This window comes from Alligator sinensis, unplaced genomic scaffold (assembly GCF_000455745.1).
Source record: "Alligator sinensis unplaced genomic scaffold, ASM45574v1 scaffold1200_1, whole genome shotgun sequence".
Lineage (NCBI taxonomy): Eukaryota > Metazoa > Chordata > Crocodylia > Alligatoridae > Alligator > Alligator sinensis.
In genome coordinates this window covers 568251-587865 of record NW_005842772.1, presented here as the reverse complement: position 1 = coordinate 587865, position 19615 = coordinate 568251, and the positions used below count along the sequence as shown (strand labels likewise).

Genomic DNA, 19615 nt, shown 5'->3' with positions numbered 1-19615 from the left:
GGGGTGTCTTGTACTAGCAGGGGACATGTCTTTTAATTTTTGTGTTTATAATTATTTTGTTACAGGTTGGCTGGATCTTTACAGACCTGGTCTCTGAAGATACACGGAAGGGAACGGTTCGGTACAGCCGAAACAAGGTGAGATGCAAGCGTGGTGTTACAGGTGATTGGGCCATTCATGTAGCCTCATGCCCCAGAGAAGTTTAAGGCTCCAGTGGAGGGCTGGGCGTGTGCTGTCTCTGGAGCAGTTCGTGGAATATGGAAGGAGCCCTGTGCAGGTGTATGGGAGGAATGCAGGGTTGTATGTGAAGTCTCTTGACTCAGTCCTGATATGAATGATCGAGAGAGGCTCACAGGAGTGGTCAGTGCAATCAGTAAATTATCAGCACATCCCTTGGAGGCTGGACAGCCAGCTGGCCTTCATTGGCTGTCATATGAGACTTGCATGCTGTGTTTTGGCCCTAGATGTTCATTGTCCTCCACCCCTGTGATTTGGAATTGATATTACCCTCCCCCCTGCCCCATAAGATGGGGAAACAGGCATAGTCTAAAGTGACTTGCCCAGGATTATACAGTCAGGAGTGTGAATTGGGGATTCTCCAATACCGAGGCCTGTGCGGTATTTGTAGTATTCCCTTCTCCACTCTCACAAATGTCTTGCACAGAAGCCTATTTTAACAAGCCATCACTAGTTTGCCTTGGTTGTGCATAACTTGGCTCAGTGTTGTTTGCCGTTTCCTTCCCCTCCTCCCCACAGGACGCATACTTTCTAAGTGCAGAGGAGTGCATCACAGCAGGGAACTTCCAGAACCAACAGCCCAACATATGTCGCCTATCACCAGACGGACACTTTGGATCCAAGTTTGTCACTGTTGTGGCTACAGGTATGAGCGGGCACAGGGCTGTCCTGTCATGGACTGCGTCCTGACCTGACATCCTTCAGATTGTCTCCCTTGAATCTTGGGCAAAGCTCTTTTTTGGAGTATTCAAACCAATTGTGTGTGATAGATTTCTCTTGTTCCATGTGCTAATGGAGCTGGACTGTTCTCAGTGGGAGCAGATGACAGAACAAGGAGCAATGGACTCAAGTTGCAGCAAGGGAAGTTTAGGAACCAACTTCCAAGGGAAGTAGTGCTTGCTCCTACCCTGGAAGTCTTCAGAAGGAAGCTAGAGAATCACCTTGCCAGGGTTGTTTGACCCCAGTACTCTTTCCTGCCCATGGCAGGGGGTCAGACTTGATGATCTGCTCAGGTCCCTTCTGACCCTACCAACCATGAAACTAGGTTGGATATCAGGAAAAAAATTCTCACCAGGAAAGTGGTGAAGCACTAGGACAGTCTCCCCAGAGAGGTGGTGGAATCTCCATCCTTGGAGGTGTTTAAGACCCGGGTAGACAAAGCCCTGGCTGGGATGATGTAGTTGGGGCTGGTCCTGCTTTGAACAGGGGGTTGGACTAGAAGTGACCTCCTGAGCTCCATAGATTCATAGATGTTAGGGTCGGAAGGGACCTCAATAGATCATCGAGTCCGACCCCCTGCATAGGCAGGAAAGAGAGAACCTCCTCTTGAAGACCCCCAGGGTAGGGGGGGAGAGCACCACCTCCCTTGGGAGCCCGTTCCAGACCTTGGCCACTCGAACTGTGAAGAAGTTCTTCCTAATGTCCAATCTAAATCTGCTCTCTGCTAGCTTGTGGCCATTATTTCTTGTAACCCCCGGGGGCGCCTTGGTGAATAAAACCTCACCAATTCCCTTCTGTGCCCCCGTGATGAACTTATAGGCAGCCACAAGGTCGCCTCTCAACCTTCTCTTGCGGAGGCTGAATAGATCCAGTTTCTCTAGTCTCTCCTCGTAGGGCTTGGTCTGCAAGCCCTTAACCATACGAGTGGCCCTTCTCTGGACCCTCTCCAGGTTATCCGCGTCCCTCCCTTCCAACCTTCATTGTCTATGATTCTAATTGCAGCTTTTACTATATTTGATCCCTTAGATCCCACTTCCTGATTAACCTCCTCTTAAGTTAGCTCCATATTAAGCATGGGAGAAGGCTAGATGATTAGCGAAAGGCTGCCATGCATGGGACCCTTCCAGACCTGTTGTATCCAGTAACACAGTGGTACAGACAGTCTCCTGGAAAGTGTTGGGGAAACCATGCCCTGGTTTCCCAGCTGAATTATGTCCAGTCCCCCATCCACTTGGATGATGGAGACAGCATGCAGTGCCACAAGACTGTAGGCGCCTCGGGAGTTTACTCTGCGTGGTTCACTGTAAGGCATGTATCAGTAGAAGAAAGCAGTCTGCATAGTCTGCATGCCTCCATCGCATTGGCTGCAGGAATCCCACAGAGAGCTCTTTCCAGCTCTTCTCTCCAAAGACCCCAGCGGGATGCTCTGCCACACATGGCCAACGCATGGAGATCTTGGCATGTTCTGGGGAAGTCATAGCATTACAAGTTCAATCTGCCCTTCAGCTCTGAGATGCCCCAGCTGTATTCGTTTAAGGCATCTCTGAAGCAGATTCCCCATGTTGTGTTTTGAATGATGAGAGAAAGCACAGCTTCCACACAGCACCCACTATCAAGTGGGGTAGCCTGTTGCCTCCTTTGCTGAGCCCTGAGCTTCCAAACTAGGCCCCAGGCATTTTTCAGTAAAAAAGCCACCTTTTCCAGTCAACAGGCCCATGCGATCAGACAGCTGCCTGACACATTCCAGGCAGTTAAGCGCATCAGTCTTTCATTGCAAGATGAATGTGTATCTCTCTCTCTGGTGTTTTATTGAGGAATTTATCATTAGTCTTGTTCAGGACTTCTTTGTGCCTCAGCTGATGGTTCATTTCTAGGAGCATTTGCTCCAGACCACTGCGTGACAGGCTGGAAGTTGGAGGAGATGGGAACCGGTTTTCTTTCTCTGTTCCAGATAACTTCATTTCTTTTTCATTAAATCAGCACATCAGGGTTCTGTTTGAACACTTGATTTCTTCCTTCTGCGCAATATAAATCTAATTATGCAGTTTGTCTCAGCTGCTTTGCCTTTTTTTAAAATCCCCTTGGTAATTTTCATTTCCTGTAGTAGACCCTAGGTCCACGGATAGCTCCACTGTCCTGCCATCTCTGTGCATTCAGTTCTCCTTCAGCTTATGTTCCAGTGGTGCACAAGGTGTGATCCATGGTAGCTGCAGCTAGTCTCAGTTTCCAGTCTTTCATGTTGTAAGAGTCTTTCCAGTTTTTCATGAGGAGTTGGGTTGGGTTGCCTAGCTTGTGTTACCATGTGGTCAGCCTATGTTGTTGCACTCTGGAATTTGCAATATAAACCTTAATGCCAGGTGCACAGATATCTAACAGAGCTGTTGAGTAGACTGCACGTTGTAGTGCTCTGGAGAAGCCTCGACCCATGCTAGTTTGAGGACCAGATGAGTAGCCACCTTTAGCATGGCACTTTCCCCAGGCTACCACGCCCAGCATGGTGTTATGAGGCCTACTGTGTCCTGAACTGAGTTGTGGAGAGCTTTGGTACACAGAGGGGGCTACAGGGCTCTGACCAGAGGCCCCGGGATTGACGTCTTGGCCCCATTTAAGTACTGGTAAAACCCAGGGCTTCACTCTAGTAAATGCCCTTGAAATAGTGCACAGTGTAAAGTAATGTAGGGAATCCTTACCTGAATGCACCTCCAGTATAGCCAGCTGTGCTCCCCAGCAGGGCAGTAGCTGGTTCAGGTCGTGTTGCTCTCCACAATGACTTGCTCCGGTGTGCTAAGTGGTGTCTCTCCCTCCTAGGTGGTCCCGACAACCAGGTCCACTTTGAGGGTTACCAGGTCTCCAACCAGTGCATGGCGCTGGTCCGGGATGAATGCCTGCTGCCGTGCCGGGATGCACCGGAGCTCGGCTACGCAAAGGAGTCCAGCAGTGAGCAGTACGTGCCTGATGTGTTCTACAAGGTGAGAGGTGGGAGCTGGCAGGAGGAATCTGGAGGGAGAGCGGTGGGGAAGAGATGCCAGGAAAAGGTCTGGGCCTGGAGTGAGCCTGTCCAGCTGGGCCAAGGGCAGCTCTGAGGTCCCAACCTGCTTTCAGCAGTAACTGGTCACCACGTGGATATGGTGGTTGTGGGAGCTCCTTTTTCCCCTCTTGTAAAAGTGCTCTTTGGGTCTCTAGCACAGTGGTAGCCACGGGATCTCTCACTTCTAGGCGGAGGCTGCAGGGATCTGCCTCTTGCTTGAAGTCAGCACCCTGAAGTAACTGCATGCCCTGCGCTCCTTGGCTGTCAGCCGCACCACTGTGTGGGAGGGTTTGAGTTTAATCCCCAACTGTGTATATCTGCCTCCACGTCTGCCAGTGCCTCTGGCAGGTGCACTCTAGCAAAATACTGCAGTGGTAAAAGCATTAAGGGCTAAACACAAGGGTGAGGGATCCTTTTTGCTGTACGCTATGTTTTTGAGGGGCCTACAGAGCAGCAGCTGCCACTGAACCATAACACAGCAAGCACTAAGGTGGGAAATACAGCCATACAGGAAAGACGTAGCGCCTCCCACCCAGCAGAAGGGGAGCTTGTAGTCGGTGAGCGCAGGAGCAGGGGACAAAGAGTTAGCAGACCTGTTACAGGGAAGGAATACAGCTCTGGCTTCTCCCATCTGTCTTTGCTAACATTAGTGCCTGCTAGTGGATCCCAGGCCTCAGCTGCAGAGCATGTTCCAGACCCTTGGGACACTTCATTAGTGCTTGCTGTAGTCAGTCCTCCTGCACATGCAGAGGGTGTTGCTCTAAATGCAGCTTGTTAGCAACGAGCCAGCCTTCCAGGGCCACTTGACAGTTGTTCCCAGAGCCTGTCAAACCTCTTGTGGCTGCAGAGTCAGGTTGGCAGTGTAGTAGCAGGACCTCCAGCGAGCGGAACAAGGTTGCTGCTCAGGAATTCGCTTTGCTGCCTCCCAGTGCTTCGTGAGCAAGGATGGGATAAATAATGAATGGGTCTTGCAGGTATGATCTTGTGTGTCCCAAAGTCAGGAGAATACAAGATGCGGAAACACCACCTGCTCGGTGAACATCTTTGAGGGTTTGCCCCAGGTCCCTCTTGATGCCCGCAGTCACCTTGCTCTCACGTCCCCCAGTGGCTGTGGAACCCCTCACAACCAGCCTTCTTCATCTCTCAGGCAGCCTTCTTCCGTGCTGAGTGGGCACTGTTAAGCTGGTCTATGTCCTCAGCCGCTTGCTGGCAGCACACAGGAGGCTTCCACACCTTGACCAGGTGATGGCCCTTTTGGCAATTTGACATGGGCCCAACATAAGTGCAATGAAGCCTAATGGTGCAGTTGTACCTGGCCAGAATAGGAGGGCACCGCCTGCCGTGAGTACAAATCCAGCATGCAGGGCTTCAGCTTGGAACAAACAGATCAAGAGAGGGGCACACCAAGCTGTGCCTCTACCTCTGCTTTCCAAACGAGTGCGGGGCTGGAACAGGAGCTGGAGAGCTCTGCATTGCATGCTCTGCCTGTCCCTGGTGATCAGAGCAGCAAGCAGCCGGTGGGTGTTCCAGCAAGTTCTCACTCCTGGTTTTAATCTGAAGCCGTGGAAGTAAACAAAATGCTTGCAGATGACTCTGGCATTATGCAGCCATTTCCGGGAACCAGTGAATCACTGGGTCAGGCTCCAGATTATTTCATACATTTTATAGCTCCTGCCCGTATTTGCCTCTGTCCTGCTGTCCCGTAGGAAGGCCGGAGGACCGGGCTAGCGGGTGTCATTGTGTTTTAGACTGAAACATGCTTGGCTGTAACAGCGCTCGTATTCTGGAACATTTTTAACTTGAGGGAAAGCTTAGTTGCTCCTGCTTTTAGAGACCTTCTGGGTCTCATTAAATGCAGAAGGCCTGAGGTCAGAGACACTACCTCATGGCTGTTGGGCTGGTGACAGCAACCTTGGCAAAGCCTTGCTGAAGCGTTACACGGGGGTGGAGGTCCTGATGGTGCTTGGCCTTGCTGCGAGAAGACACAAGTCCTTCAGCTGCATACCCATTGCCAGAGCCCTGCAGTAGCTGGGCAGCATTCAGCTTGGTATCTGGTTTCTCTCCCCCCCATTTGCATCAGTGGCTTTTTGCTTCCTGCCCTGGGCTGTTGCCTTGCACTCTTAAACAGTTGTTGCATCTCATCTCAGGCGGCTGTTTCAGTAGCTAAGGAAAGTAATCCGTATATTTAGATGCAGCTTGCGAATATCTGCCTGAAAAGCACTTTAGGAGGAAGTATACATTTATTATGATTGGATGAGGACCAGCATTTATGTAGCGTGGGATATTTATAGAACAACCTTAGCTCTGAATACCAAAGAAGCCGTTGAACTCTTGTATCCATGAGTTGGGTGAGAGGATTGATGCACCCGAGACATTTGCCCACAGAAAAAGGCAGTTGCATGTAGAACTGGAGCAATGTATGGCAGCTGCCGTGCTGCCATCTGCTTGATGCCCAGGGAGGAGATCTGGTGCCTTTGCCCCTAATGGGTGTCATCTTTGTGTCTGAAATAACTTTCAGAAATGTCTGGATTAGTAATGCTGCTGAGAGGGAGGGCTGCGGCAGGGATCAAAGCCACACAGCTGGGAAGCATTACAGAGAGCGTTGCAGGTTGGAGGACTTTGGCAAGCAGAAACAGAGGTGCTGCAAGGGGAACTAAGAGCCCTCTTCAGTCATCGAGCTGGCGTGCGTCAAGATGTGTTCGCGGGATGGGGTCAGAGCTAGCAGGGCCCTCGGCATGTGCTGCAGCTGCTGCTGCAGAGGTTCCCACGTGAACGAGCGTGACGCAGCTCGGTGACCCGTCAGCTGCAGGCGTGTCTTAAATAACACAGCAACGGGAAAATGCGTGGCACTGGGATTGCCCTGGTTTAGAAAGGAAAGTACTTGCTGAAGCCTCTGGGCAAGCAGCTCCTGCATGTCTTTCCCATTCACTTCATGCTGGACTCTCGCCCTGCTGCTGCTCACGGAAAACTTCCGCTCAGCCTTGGCAGCACAGCGCTCTGAGTGGGGAGATTCATTCCCTGGCACGTGAAGGCTGTAGGTTTGCTCCAGAGCTTTTAGGACTAGGGATATAAATTACTCTGCTAAGTAGCTTCTCCCGCCTTCATCAGCCTGGAAAGGAAATACCCCCACAGGGGTCGAGCTGGGGCTTTCTGGGTGTCCCAGTGCTGTGTTTGGTAAGGCTGGAGCGCTGGGTAACCAGCAGCTAGGCTGGCTGGCACCCCTTAGCCCCTTCTTCTTCCAGGCAAACTTCCTGAGGAGCCTCCCTTCTCTGGACACAGGGGCAGGCAGTCGGGTGGTAGCTGTTGGGCGTAGTGCTAGAAACAACATCGCGTTCACCTCCTGCATAGTTCATTTGCCAACCGGATGGGCTGCAGGAAGATTCCTTTCGAGATCAGAGTTGTTGAAACCTTGGGTTTGTTCTGTTAAAAGTCCTTGCCTTTTGCCTCGAAGCAGATTCCTCCTCCTGGTCCCATCTGGTCTGGGAAATAAGTCTCTCCCTCTCCCCCATTCCTCCCCCCCTCCTCACCTGGAAGCAGGGCCCTGCGCATATGTTTAAGGCTGCTTGCGTGCTGTGCTCGTGTCTGTGGCTGCATGGTGCATAGGTGCTGCAGGCTCCTCGAGTTCTCTCAGCGCGGCTGCTGAGTTCACGACTTTCCATGACGGAGCTGGCATCTGATTGCACACCCCAGCAGGCTCCGGGCTGCGGAGCTCTCTTGAAGTCTGTCGCAGCACCGCAGGACTCTCGCTCCAGACTATTTCATGGCTGTCTCGGCCTTCCATCCAGCGGAGCGAAGAGAGCGCGCGCCGAGTTTTATGGACCCTTTGAAGCATCTGAATGGCAGTGTTGCTAGCGCTTTTGCAGGATGGGGCGGCTGTGTTGTGTTCAGGCACATACCTGTGATCTCACCAGCAGACCCAGTGATGTCATACTTGCAAGCAGTTAGGTTTTACGGCTGCAGGGGAGTCCAGATGAAAGCCCTTCCCCGTGGCACGTGCATCTCCGGAGGGACCTTTGCCCATCATATTGCAGGGTTTTAGGTCTGGCTTTCACATTCGGCCTCAGCGCATCTGCTGGTGGACTTGAGTTTCAGCTCAGGCTCAGGGAAACTTGGTTTCACCCAGGCCGTGGCCCAACTTGACAGCAGTTTGCAGCTTTTTATGGAGGCCAAATAGGATTACGATCCCTCAGCTTCTCCTTGCCCAGACTGCGTTATGGGTGCTTGGTGGGGAGCAACCTTCCCGGTCTGCTGGAGAGGCCCTTTCCTGGAAGTCTGATAACTGCATTCCTTGCAGGGGTACCTCACAGCTGGTTCATTGGGGGGATCCTCACTAGTTATGGTGGTGGGAGCTGCTGGAGCAACCAGAATATTGAGGAGCCTTCTCTGAAGGGCCATTAATATGCTTTGCTCTCTTAGTATGCAAACAGGCATGGCATTTGTCCTGGGATAAGCCATTTTATCCCAGCACAAAGTGCAGTCATTCAGACACCCATGTCCATTGTCCTAGGATAAATCCTGAAAAGGTTCTCAGTGTAAGAAATACTAACAGTTCATCCAGCAATGTAGCAAAGTGCATCTGTGCAGTTATCTTGGGATTGTATCGCTGAATCCGTGGCAGAAAGACGACAGTACCTTCAGCCACTCACTGCACTAAACCTTGATTTGAAGGGTGATGTGTGCACATGCTAGTCCCGGGATGGCTCGTGTCCTGGGATAAGCACAGGCACAACTTGCTGAGGGGCAAATGCAACGTCTCTTCCCAGCTCGCTCGTCTTGAGGCTGCTGCAGGGGTGACTGGCGCTGAGAGGCCTCTTGAGGTCTGAGCTAGAGCATGGACCAAGTGACGTTGCCACGTGTCACCTTGAATCTCCTACCCCAAAGATTCTCCCGGGTTTTGCAAAGGAAGCTCCCCTCAGACTCCAGTGCTCTCCCCAACCTGGGGTAACCATGCAGGAGGCTGGAAGGAGATGGGCAGCCGCCTTGTTGCAGGAGCTTGCCGCAGTAGTTAGCTTGCAGTGGTGAAAGACTTGATGGAAATTCAGAGGTTGCCCCGTGTGAGCTACCCGGAGAGACCTCTTTTGTCATCACTGCCTGGCCTGTGCAGGAAACGCTTCTGGTGCCCAGAGGCCCTTAGCCCATCTTTAAACGCTGCCTAGATTTGTATGCGGCACCTCAACTGTGATTAAATAATCCAGAGCAGGCTGTGTGGATTTGCATGTCCTCACTGTCCTTAGACTATTTGCATGGTTGGGGGTGATCACAGGCTGTCCTCATGTTCAGTAGGTGCCAGCGTTTGCACACAGGGCTCTGTCGGTAACTCCCACTGGCATTGGCCTGCTGCTAATCGTACGGGTTGGCTCCAGAAAGGACCCTGGGAGTCCCAAAAAGAGCCCAGATGTGGAATGGCACTGGACAAGGAGTCGGGACTCCTGGGTTCGGTTTGTGGCTTTCTGATCTGCTGTGGGACTGTAGATAAACCATGAGCTTTCCCTCTGTAAAGTGAGGTGTAAACCCCTAGGAGCTGGAAAGCCACATTGGAGCAAGTGCAGCCCCTCACGGGCCCAGAAGCTTTGGCAAACTCCACAGTGATATGAGCAGAGCAAACCCAGAGCGTCTTGATTGTGTGAGGGCAGCCCCAGGGGAAGGAGAGGTCTCGGAGCCTGCTCAGCTCTGGGAACAAGGTTCTCTGGTCCATTTAAGAGGGAGCCACCCTCAGACTTGCCTACATCCTCAAGCAGATCGTGGTATCTGAAAACACTTTGAGCCGAGCCTGCGATGCCGCGCTCCTCAACGCGCTCCGGCGGTCGCAATCCTGCCGCCAGTGGATTCACGGCCTTCCTGCGCGGAGACAGAAGCTACAGCCCATTCAGTCGAGCCGTGCTGAAAGCATCCTAATCGCAGGCACCGATCTCCCCTGCTGTCTCCAGCGTGATTCACGGCCGGTTCCTTTGAGGCCTTCTGCTTGATTTCTCTCCAGATGCCGCGTAGACTCGTGCCTCCGTTAACTCCTTGCTGCCCTTTTTTTGGAGCCACTGCCGCAAAGCAGGGCCCGCAGCCTGGTGCAGGCGCTGGCAGCCTCGAGTTCCCAAGCCTCGGTAATAACGCACCACATGTGCGGAGCAAGGCTGCGGAGGCCCTGGCGACTGCCAGATTCGGATGAAGACGTGTCTCTTCCAGCAATGTTCCCAGCTTGACATTTGTTAAGGCCTATAAAATGTAATTGCCTAATAAAATGGCACCCAGGGGTCAGCGGAGTGTGGGGGGAGGTGGGTGCCGGCTCCGCTCATAGCGGAGGGGGGCGCAGATGCCTCCTGTAGCTCAGGGAAGTTGGGTTTCACTTGGTAGTAACAATTTAGAGAAGCTCTTTAAGGCCTGAGTAGCATGACATTAAAAAAGGAGGCATTTAACATGGAAATCCCCAGAGGCACAGATTAAAACGAACAGGTGCTGGAAAAATGTTTCTGCATATTAGAACTTAATTAGATTTGAAAACGAATTCCAGATGGGCTAATTATGTGTGAGTTGTTGCAGGTTCTTTCTTGCCGGGGCAAGAGTGTGTTTGGGAAGCTGATTGAGCCTGATTGGATTTGATTCCTGACGCGCTCTCGCAGTATCGCCGAGCTCTGGAAACAGGCCGGCTCTTGGGGCCTGTGATCCCCCGCTGCTCCTGTCAGAGCCACAGAGATCTAAGGGCGCGAGCCACCGGGCTTGTTGCTAAAATAACCACGGGGCCAACAACCTGTCATGTTCAAGGAGAGGAGATCCTTATCAAGACTGCCTTTAAAGAGAGCTTCAAAGGCGGGCAGGTGGATTCTTCAAAGGGAGCTCTTTCTAGGGACATCTGATGTGCAGGGAGCTGCGGGCTGCTGTTGTCTCCGGCGTGCCCGGGCGAGCGTCCGACCGGGCTTCTCGGGACTGCGGAGTGCGAGAGCAGGGTGCTGGCTGCAGCGCTGCATGCTTGTTTCCTATCAAGGCTAAAGTAACTGCGAAGTATTGAGAGAGCAGTGTTGGCACACACAGAGATGGGAAAGAAAGCTTTCACCAGGCTGGGGCCAGGGCAGCGCTTCTCCCAAGTCTGTTGCTTTTGAAGGCACCATCTTAGGCACACTTCCCAGCACCCTGGAGGGGACCCACTCTACCTGCGTTGCTTGGGTAGGCGGGGGGCAGAGTTCACGGCCTTCGCAGCTTGCTTCCTGGCGCTGGCTTGAAGCGTGCGGAGGGAGAGGGGCGGCTGAATCTGCTTAGCAGTCAGCGGGATCTGCCTCCCAGCCACGCTGGCGTTCGAAAGCTTAGCAAATGTAAACTTTTATGTAAGGTCTCTGATTGGAAATTATGGATGTATAATTTATATATGGCTCGATGAATGATTTATAACATGTTAAGTGATGATTTAGGTAGAAAATACAGCCCCCTCTTACAGAATCTTTAATGAAAAGTGTCAGTTCTTATGAATTTATTTCTGAAGCCGTGTTTGAACTCAGCATGTTTGACATAAATCAAGTCTAATTGTCATTTTGTGATTAATGAACATATGCCGGCCGTTTTTCTCCATAATTAAACTTTATGTTCAATTCATCTGGCAAAGCAAAACAAGTTGAGGTTCTCGCATGGAGCTCTTTCAGGCCTGTGTGTTTTGGACAAAGCGCTTGGTTTTCCATGGTCGTGAACAGCAGCGGTTTCATCAGAGACGCCGGTGGTTGGCTTGGCGGGGCACCCTGGGCCGGAAGTCAGCCGTGTGTTTCCCCGGAGTGGCAAAAGGGCTATTTTTAAATTCTGAACACGGCACCTTCCCCCTTCACCCACAGAGATCCCTGCTGGACCTCTCTGAGGAGCAGAGTAGCTGTGTGAAGGACAGCTCTTACGTCCAGAGCGGCCTTAAGACGGCTCTGTATCTGCTTTCCTCCTGGTGACAAAGAGCCCAGTAAAACGACAGGCCTCAAAGTGCTTTTCTGTATCTCTTCTAGGTCTGCTGCCGGAGCCTGTGTGCCGTCTATCCTGCGCCGCCTCCGTGCTGTTCAGTAACAAACTCTTCTTCTTTCAGGACATAGACAAGTTTGGCAACGAGATCACCCAGCTCGCCCGCCCACTGCCTGTCGAGTACCTGATCATAGATGTAAGTACCCACGTGCTACCTGCTTGTCAGCATCGGGACACAGAGTCCAGCCTCTCCTGCACCACAAACCCTTTAGACAAATTCAGGGGCTCTGAGGGGTCAAATCCTCACTGGCTTTCTGGAGCTCGCTCGTGTTGGGCTAAGCTGGGCAGTACAGCCGGCAGCTGCCTGCGGGTAGTTGTAGTGCCCTGTGGGTGGGCAGGGTTTTGATGCCGTAGAAATACACCAGCATCCTCAGTACTCACTGCTGAGCGCCTCTCTGCTATTTGCAAGTGGAGCATTTGCATGAAATGAAGGAAGCGGCCAGCCTCATAGACCTGCTGGGCGTTGCATCGCCGGGAGCCAATTAGGACGCTCCCTTGGTCTCTTCACAGCAGTAATTAAGAGCGTGCTGCTTAGGGTGGCCCCTGAGCAGGCTGGATTTATGCTCTGAAAACGCCTCGTGCCTCCCCGTAGGGAAGGAACCCCAGTCTGAGCATGCAGGGCCCATCTCCCGGTCTTGAGCTGGGGTGTTTCCTTCGGAGGGAGGGTCCCCCGAAGGGCGGTTGGCCTGAGAGTCCCATCCTGTCCAGAAGCCTCACCATGGCCGTGGGGAGCAGCATTAAAATCCTGCCACTGCCTTTCAGTTTTAATGGGAGCTTTACTGCCTGAGAGCGCGAGGCAGGGAATTCAGACGGCAGCAAGTATCGCGGGAGCTGGTGCGGTGCCAGCAACAATTAAACCCATTCAGAGCACCGGGGCCAGGGCAGCTGCCGCCAGTGCGAATCCGTGGCATCCCAAGCACGGCGCTGGGAAAGCCCCAATGTGGGGAGCTGGCAGGCTGAGGGCTCGTGTTCGCTCTTCCCCTTCTCCGCGTAGCATCCGCCGCTATGCGTGTCCCTCATTAGCTGCGCACGCGCTGCGGGCCTAGCTGTCCACTGTGCATGGCAAAATACCGCGTTCAGGATAGCGGGCTCTGGTGTTTGCCCCTGCAGCCGCCCCAGCCCAGTCGACAGCCCGGGAACGTATTTATTACCCGAGCAATCCAGGCATCTGTTTCTGGACTACCTGGGATGTAATTAAGCTGGAAACAGATTGACAGAACAGACACTGAGGAGGAGCCTGGGGTGATGGAGAGCTGAGTTTCTAAAACGTCTTGTTTTCTGAAGAGCCAGTGTCCCTCCTGCTAACGTCGCAGTGTAAACCCTTTCTGCCTCTCGCCTCAGTTCTGGACAGCGCGGGTTTGTGATTGAAAAGCCCTTTGTAAATGCATCTTCAAAGGGATTGGGTGTGAAGGCGCCTCGCTAGCCCATCCCACGGGTTTCAAGGAAAGACTCGGGTGTGGCCTGGCTTATCGGCTGCCCGGTTGCAAAGCGGGGGAGCCGTTCGTGTGCTCCTGGGATTGCGCACATCCAGCTCCATGTAGGTCAGCGCACAAGGCACAGAGCAGCAGGCAGCGTGTTGGCACTAGAGGGCTCTGTTATGCCGTGGGAGACTTTCCAGGGCCTGGCCACCACTGGCAGAAGCCTGCAGGCGAAGTCCCTGGGAACTCAGGGGAGGATTGGGGGGCCCTGGGCAAGGTGACCAGGGCACTTTGCAAGATTGGGAGCAGGCATTTGTGCCATGCTGGGGAGAGGGGAGGGGGCTCTTCCCATGCTGGGATGCGTGATTGCAGTGGAGGAGCATCCTCAGGGCTTGTGCCGCCGTCTTCCTGGTGGCTGCACCCTGCACTAGAAACCCCTTCTTGGCATCACATCAGACCGAGGCAGATGGACGCAGCCAGGGCCCCTCTGCCAGCGGCTCCCTGAAGCCATTCGTCCTTCTTGGCACAAAACCCAGAATGAGCCTAATTCAGCTTCACCAGCAATAGGTTCCTCTTCCATTGGTTGCCAGACCAGAGATCTGTTTGGTGGATGCCCACCCCAAGCCAGGGAGAAGGGGAGCACAGGAAAGACCTATTAGTTAGGGCTGGGTCATGTGGCCTGAGCCATCCAGACCCGCACGGCTTGCGAGAGGAGGTCGGGTCCCTTAGCATCCAGCCAGGAGCACCCAGCTCTCAGAGCCGCAGCCTGGCCTGTCCCCTCTCCAGGTCATGCCAGCTCCACGCAACATCGCCACAGTTCTCACACGTCCTGCTTTGCGTTTTCAGATCACTACCACCTTCCCCAAGGATCCAGTTTACACCTTCTCCATTTCGCAAAGCCCGTTCCCCATCGAGAACCACGACGTGCTGGGGGAGACGCAGGTAAGGAGCGGGGAGACGCGTGCGCAGTAGCTGAATGCCCTGTGCAAGTGTGTAGGTTGCTGCCCGCCCCTCGTTTGCCTCTTCCCCTCTGACAGGGCTGGGGCAGGCTGCATGCAGCCCCCTGCGGCCCCTCGTTGCCGGACTGCTGGCGCTCGGAGAGCTTTGGCCGTGTTCTCTGAACTGATCTGAAGAGCCTGAAATGTTTCTTCCGCTGAAAGAGATCCCAGATAGCGCTGAGTGGAGGCAGCTGCTGACCAGCCCGAGCCACATGTGAGCTGGCAAGAAACAGCACAGACCCTGGGTTTTTCTCAAGTAGCAGCATGGGTTTTCTCAGAAAAGGGTCTGTGTGGAAAGGGGCAGGTTCTTTCCGAGGTGGGCCGTGCAGCGCACTCCTGTCCAGTGCCTCCAGCGTCCAGGATCCATGGGGTTTGGAGATGTGGGGAACGCAGCAGTTGCACAGACCCGAAGAGCCCTTTTTTGGGGTTCAGTAAGCCACCATTCAGCTGAACGGCAAAGTCCTGCTTGTTGCTTGGTGGAGCGGCTGACCTCTGGGGTTCTCCTTCCCATCTCTGCAGGATTTCCACAGCCTGGCCACGTACCTGTCCCAGAACACGTCCTCCGTGTTCCTAGACGTCATCTCTGATTTCCACCTGCTCCTCTTCCTGGTCACCAACGAGGTCATGCCTCTGCGGGTAGGTAATGGGAGGGAAGCCATCCTGGCTAACACCCAAAGCACCTAGTGCTTTTAACAAGCGCAGGGTTACAGAGTGGGGCTGAGCTGCCCTGAGCCGGTAACCACAGCCGGACCCTGGTCTGCACAGAGGGAGGAAAGCACTGCCTGGCTGTCACCCTGGGACAGGTTGAGAAAATGCAACTTTATTAGAGGAACTATAGTGGGAAACAGTAGGGCAGGAGGAGCTGTGAGCGCAGGGGCTCTAGCTCGGGCCCGCCTGGTTCTCAGCACCGAGTGGGCGGCCACTGCTAGCACAGGCCCAGGCTGCAGAGAGTGATTTGGCTGCATGAGCTGGAGCTGGAATTGCTGAGAGCTCTCCGGAGCAGAAATTCCTGTCGTGATGATAACGAGATGGGAGCCCCTGATGGCAGCGAGGCCAGCGACTTCCTCACTTTGCAGCTCGGGCTTTATTGGCTTGGCCCCGGGAGCTTGGCAGCGCCCCAGGCCCGGCACTGACATCTGTTCCACGCACTCCTTCGCGCTGGAAACGTTGTGCCATGTGTTTTCCGGAGGCTTCAGGCCCCACGCGGACAGAGCATGTGCAAAGCAGCTGGGCTGCCCATGGGCGGCTGGAGATCAGGGCCAAGCAGAGGGCCTTTGCGTGGCCGGCAGTGATGGCGTCCAAAGAGCAAGGCCCTGCCCAGGTCCCAGCCTCCCTGCCACCCCAGCCTGCAGCAGCCTCCCTCTTACCCAGTCTGCCAGCCCTGCTGCCCAGCTCGGCTCCGTTTGCACCCCAGCGCCTGCTGGTCTGTGCAGGGCTGATGCTGCCACTGCATAGAAGCAGCTTCTGGGCCTGTGTTATAAGCAGAAAGACACAGCGTCCGAGTTTGGGGGGGGGTTGGGGGAGGCGTCCAAGCACTGGAGGGAAGCAGGACTCCTGAAGCCAGCCAGACTCCCCAGGGAGCAGCTTCTTCCAGCCAGGAGCACTCATGGCAGGGTTTGGAGCCCTTCCTTCCTTCCAGCTCATGATGCGTGTAGCTAGGGAGCCTGAGACCCTTAGAAAAGGAGAGCAAGAGGGCGAATAAAGTTGGGTATCAGTTTGGGGGCAGGGGGAGAGGCATGGAGGGGTGTGCTGGGAGCCCTGTGTGGCAAGGCACCGGTGCTAGCGTGCCTGTCCCCACTCCAGGATAGCATCAGCTTGCTGCTGGAGGCTGTGAGGACCAAAAATGAGGAGCTTGCCCAGACGTGGAAGAAATCGGAGCAGTGGGCCACCATCGAGCAGCTCTGCAGTGAGTAGCTACAGCCCCCTCTGTCCTCCTGCCTCAGGCATCGGGCTGGGGAGGGACAGCTAATGTGGTTTGACCAGGGAGGCTGCACAGGGCTCTGAGCTGACTCCTGCCACCTCCGGGGCTCAGCAGGCTGCAGAAAGGCAGAAGCAGCTTGGGGCTGCGCTCAACGGGACGGAGGAGAAGCTCGTTACCCGCAAGGCTGTGGCCTGCTGAGGTGGCTCCCTCAGCCTCTCCAAAGCAGCTGCCTGCCCCCTCTGGGCACTGCCCCCGGGCAGCAGTGGCACAGTGGAGGGGGTTGGAGGCAGGCTGGGCCTGTGGCATGAGGCTGCTGCTTCCTTGGGGCCTCTGGCACTGCCGTGGTGGCCAGGGGCACCTCTGTTGTAGCTGATGCTGGCCGGGCTCAGGCAGTGGCTGCTGTAAGGGGATGGTTTCAGGCTTGTCTGTGGACATGGGCTGGGCTCGCGGGTCCCTTCCAGCTCCGTGTCTTGGTCTTAGTCCATCCAGGCCTGATGTGCAACCCCCCCTCCCCAGCCAGGTGTAACGTGCGGTTCCCTCCCGCAGGCACGGTGGGCGTCCAGCTCTCAGGACTGCACGAGTATGGTGCCGTGGGCAGCTCGCAGCACGCCGCAGCCACGGCCGTGTGGGCCTGCCAGCACTGCACCTTCATGAACCAGCCCGGCACGGATCACTGCGAGATGTGCAGCCTGCCCAGGACCTAGCCCTGCCTCCCGCTGGAGCCAGCCCTCCGTAATGCAGGATTGTTTCTCATGCTACTCCCCCATATCGTCATGCCGCACGGGGCAGGGGGCAGCTGCACCCAGGGGGCTTTGATCTCACAGCCGGGGGCTGCCCAGGGGAAAGGGGTTAGGAGACGGGTTGAACCTACCTGCCCAGTGCAGGGAGCTGACGCTTCCCGTTTCCATCTTCCCCAGAGGGGATATGAGCTCTGTCCCCTGGCACTTCTGCCCCTGCCCCTCTCTGGCTCGCAGGCCTCATTAGGCTGCAGCTGCTTTTCCCTTCCCCTCCAGTTGTGCAAAGGCAGGGGAGTGCTGCAGGGCTGGTGATACAGGGCTGCCCCATTGGCTTGCACGGTATTGGCCCCTGCTTCCAGCAGCCCCAAGCACATGGGGTCAGGGGGGCCGGGGGTGGTGGGACAGCAGGCACAGCTGGGTTTTGCAGGCTGCTATCACGTGCCTGCTGCCCCCCTCACCCCCTGCCCGGCTTTTCTTCCCAGAACCCTGATCCACTTGTGTGCGGGCAGCTCTGCGCCAGAGGCTGGGCCAGAGGGTCGCTGATGGGGCTGTGACCGCAGCCCTTGGCACACGCCAGCCCTGCAGCTTGGAGCCCAGCTGCATAGCCGCAGCTGAAAGCTTTGCCTGTCCCCTACCCATGCGATGGAAAGGTGCTATCGTTGGCACGTAGCTGCTTCTGCTCATCCACCTCCTCCAGGGTAGCACAAGGGGCCTGCTGGGGGGTGCCCATCCCTAGTGCCCAAGCTGGAGGGGGAAGCCGGCTTCTTGGCTAAGCTTGCCACCCAGCACGGGAACAATGCGGGCATAGCAAGTGGCATGTGCCCTCGCGTCCCCTGCTTCCAGCCCCTTGCCTTTGTGCCTGGCACCCTCTATGCAGAACAGGTGCCAACCGCTAGCAAGCAATTGCCACTCATGCCCACTTTGCTGGGGCTGCTGTGTACACAGCTGGAGTCTGAGCATGGGGAAGGGACCCACAAAGCAGAGCTCGGCATCCAGGCAGGAGGGTCCTGGCTGGGGCTGTGGTCTGCTCTTCTCCTGCATCTTGCAGGAGCCCAGGCTCAAAGCTTCCCCTCGGACTCCGAGCTGGGCTTGGGGCTGCAGCCCTCCTAGTGCCCATCACAGCTGCACCAGGGCTGCCCACCCCAAGAGCTGGCCAGTGGCCGGCTGCTCCCAGCTACTGCCCCCCAGCCCTTGGTGGTTCTCTCCTCCATGCTCCTGGCCGCCAGGCCTGCATAGGAGCCACCTCCCTGCTCCCAGAGGCAAGCTGCTGTACGCACTGGGCTCCGCTCCCAGGCTGGGTGTTGGGGTAGACCAGCCTCCCTGCGCTCTCCGCTGCCCCGCAAGACTAGTTCTGGGGTCCCTGTTTACCCAAGCCCCCCACACAAGTCAGGAGGTGTCACCTTCCCCTCCCTCCTCTGCAAGAGCCTGGCCTCAGGGCTGAAGTTTCTGCCCCACGGGGAGAGGGTCGGTTCAAGTGGACCAGCGGCTGCTCCCTGCCCCGTGCATGGACAGGCAGGTGGCTGTCTGTCCATCCGTCCAGCCTGGGGCGCGCGTGCTGCTTAGGGCCCTGGGCTGTAGCTGCTCTTGCTTTTCTCCCATGGTGGTGGGGATGGCGGAGGGGTGCGCCGGATGGGGCTGGGCTTGCTGCCGTCGACTCCCGCAAGTGGAATCCAATAAAGCACCTGGAATGGGAACGGCTGCGTCTGCCCTTTTGTTCTGGGCCCCAGTGCCCACCCGCAGGGAGCAGAGCCCAAGCACCGAGCAGCTGGGCACAGATGAGAGCCCCAGGAGACGCCTTGCCCTGGTTTGTGACCCACCCTCCTGGGTGGATGTGGGGGCTTGGCTGCACTCAAAGCAAGTGCCTGCCCTTGTACCCCCAGCCTTGGGCTACTGTCCAGCCTCGTGGCTCCGTCCACCTGGTGGGAAGGTCGCGGGCCCTGTGCAGGCCCCCAAGCGCAGCCAGGTCCCAGCTCCTGGGGCTGGGGCTGAGGTTCCCAGGTCCAAGGAGACCCACACTGCTGCTGGGGGCTCAGCGGGAGGCGGCCATACCCGAGAGGTCAGAGGTGAGCGGTTGTGTGCGCCAGGTGAGGCATCTTGAGTGCATTAGCCGCCAGGCGGGCCACCACAAGCAAACCTCGCGCGGCTCCTCTGATCTCGACTTCCTGCCTCCCCCAGCCGCAGGGCCAGGTGGGCGCAGGTCCTGACCTGGGGGAGCGGTGCTGGTGGGGAAGGGGACGGTGGGGCGCTGCAGCAGCAGCAATGGCAGGGCCGGGTGCCAGGGAGCTTTGCCAGCCCATCCCGGGGCCAGCAGCTCTGCGGCGCAAGGGCCAAGCCCCGTGGATCCCTGCAGGCTGGAGCTGCCGTGCCGGGACCGAGGCCATAATGCCTCCTGGCATCGCTAGGAGCTGGCTCAAGCTCAGGGCCCTGCTCTGGGCAACCCCAACAGCGACTCCAAGCTGTGCTGTGCCCCAGCACACGGGGCAAGAGCAGAGCTTGGGTGCCAGGTTCCCAGCCCGTGTCCTCCGCGACCCCAGGCCGGAGCCAGCCCTGATGTCAGCCGTGCCGGGGGCAGCTGCCTG

At 55.9% G+C, this 19615-nt stretch overlaps 1 protein-coding gene across 2 annotated transcripts in view; it reads left to right on the top strand.

The window, feature by feature from the left end:
- The window catches only part of NPLOC4 (NPL4 homolog, ubiquitin recognition factor), a 38588-nt gene extending 19858 nt beyond the window's left edge, over positions 1-18730 (top strand). For both annotated transcript variants that reach the window (XM_025216907.1, XM_006034801.3), the window contains exons 10-17: positions 66-137; positions 757-883; positions 3766-3926; positions 12027-12098; positions 14227-14322; positions 14898-15014; positions 16182-16284; positions 16846-18730. In XM_025216907.1, the coding sequence (XP_025072692.1) occupies positions 66-137; positions 757-883; positions 3766-3926; positions 12027-12098; positions 14227-14322; positions 14898-15014; positions 16182-16284; positions 16846-17003 (906 nt within the window). In that variant the 3' untranslated portion in view covers positions 17004-18730. The remainder of the gene's footprint in view (positions 1-65; positions 138-756; positions 884-3765; positions 3927-12026; positions 12099-14226; positions 14323-14897; positions 15015-16181; positions 16285-16845) is intronic.
- The last annotated feature ends 885 nt before the right edge of the window (positions 18731-19615 follow it).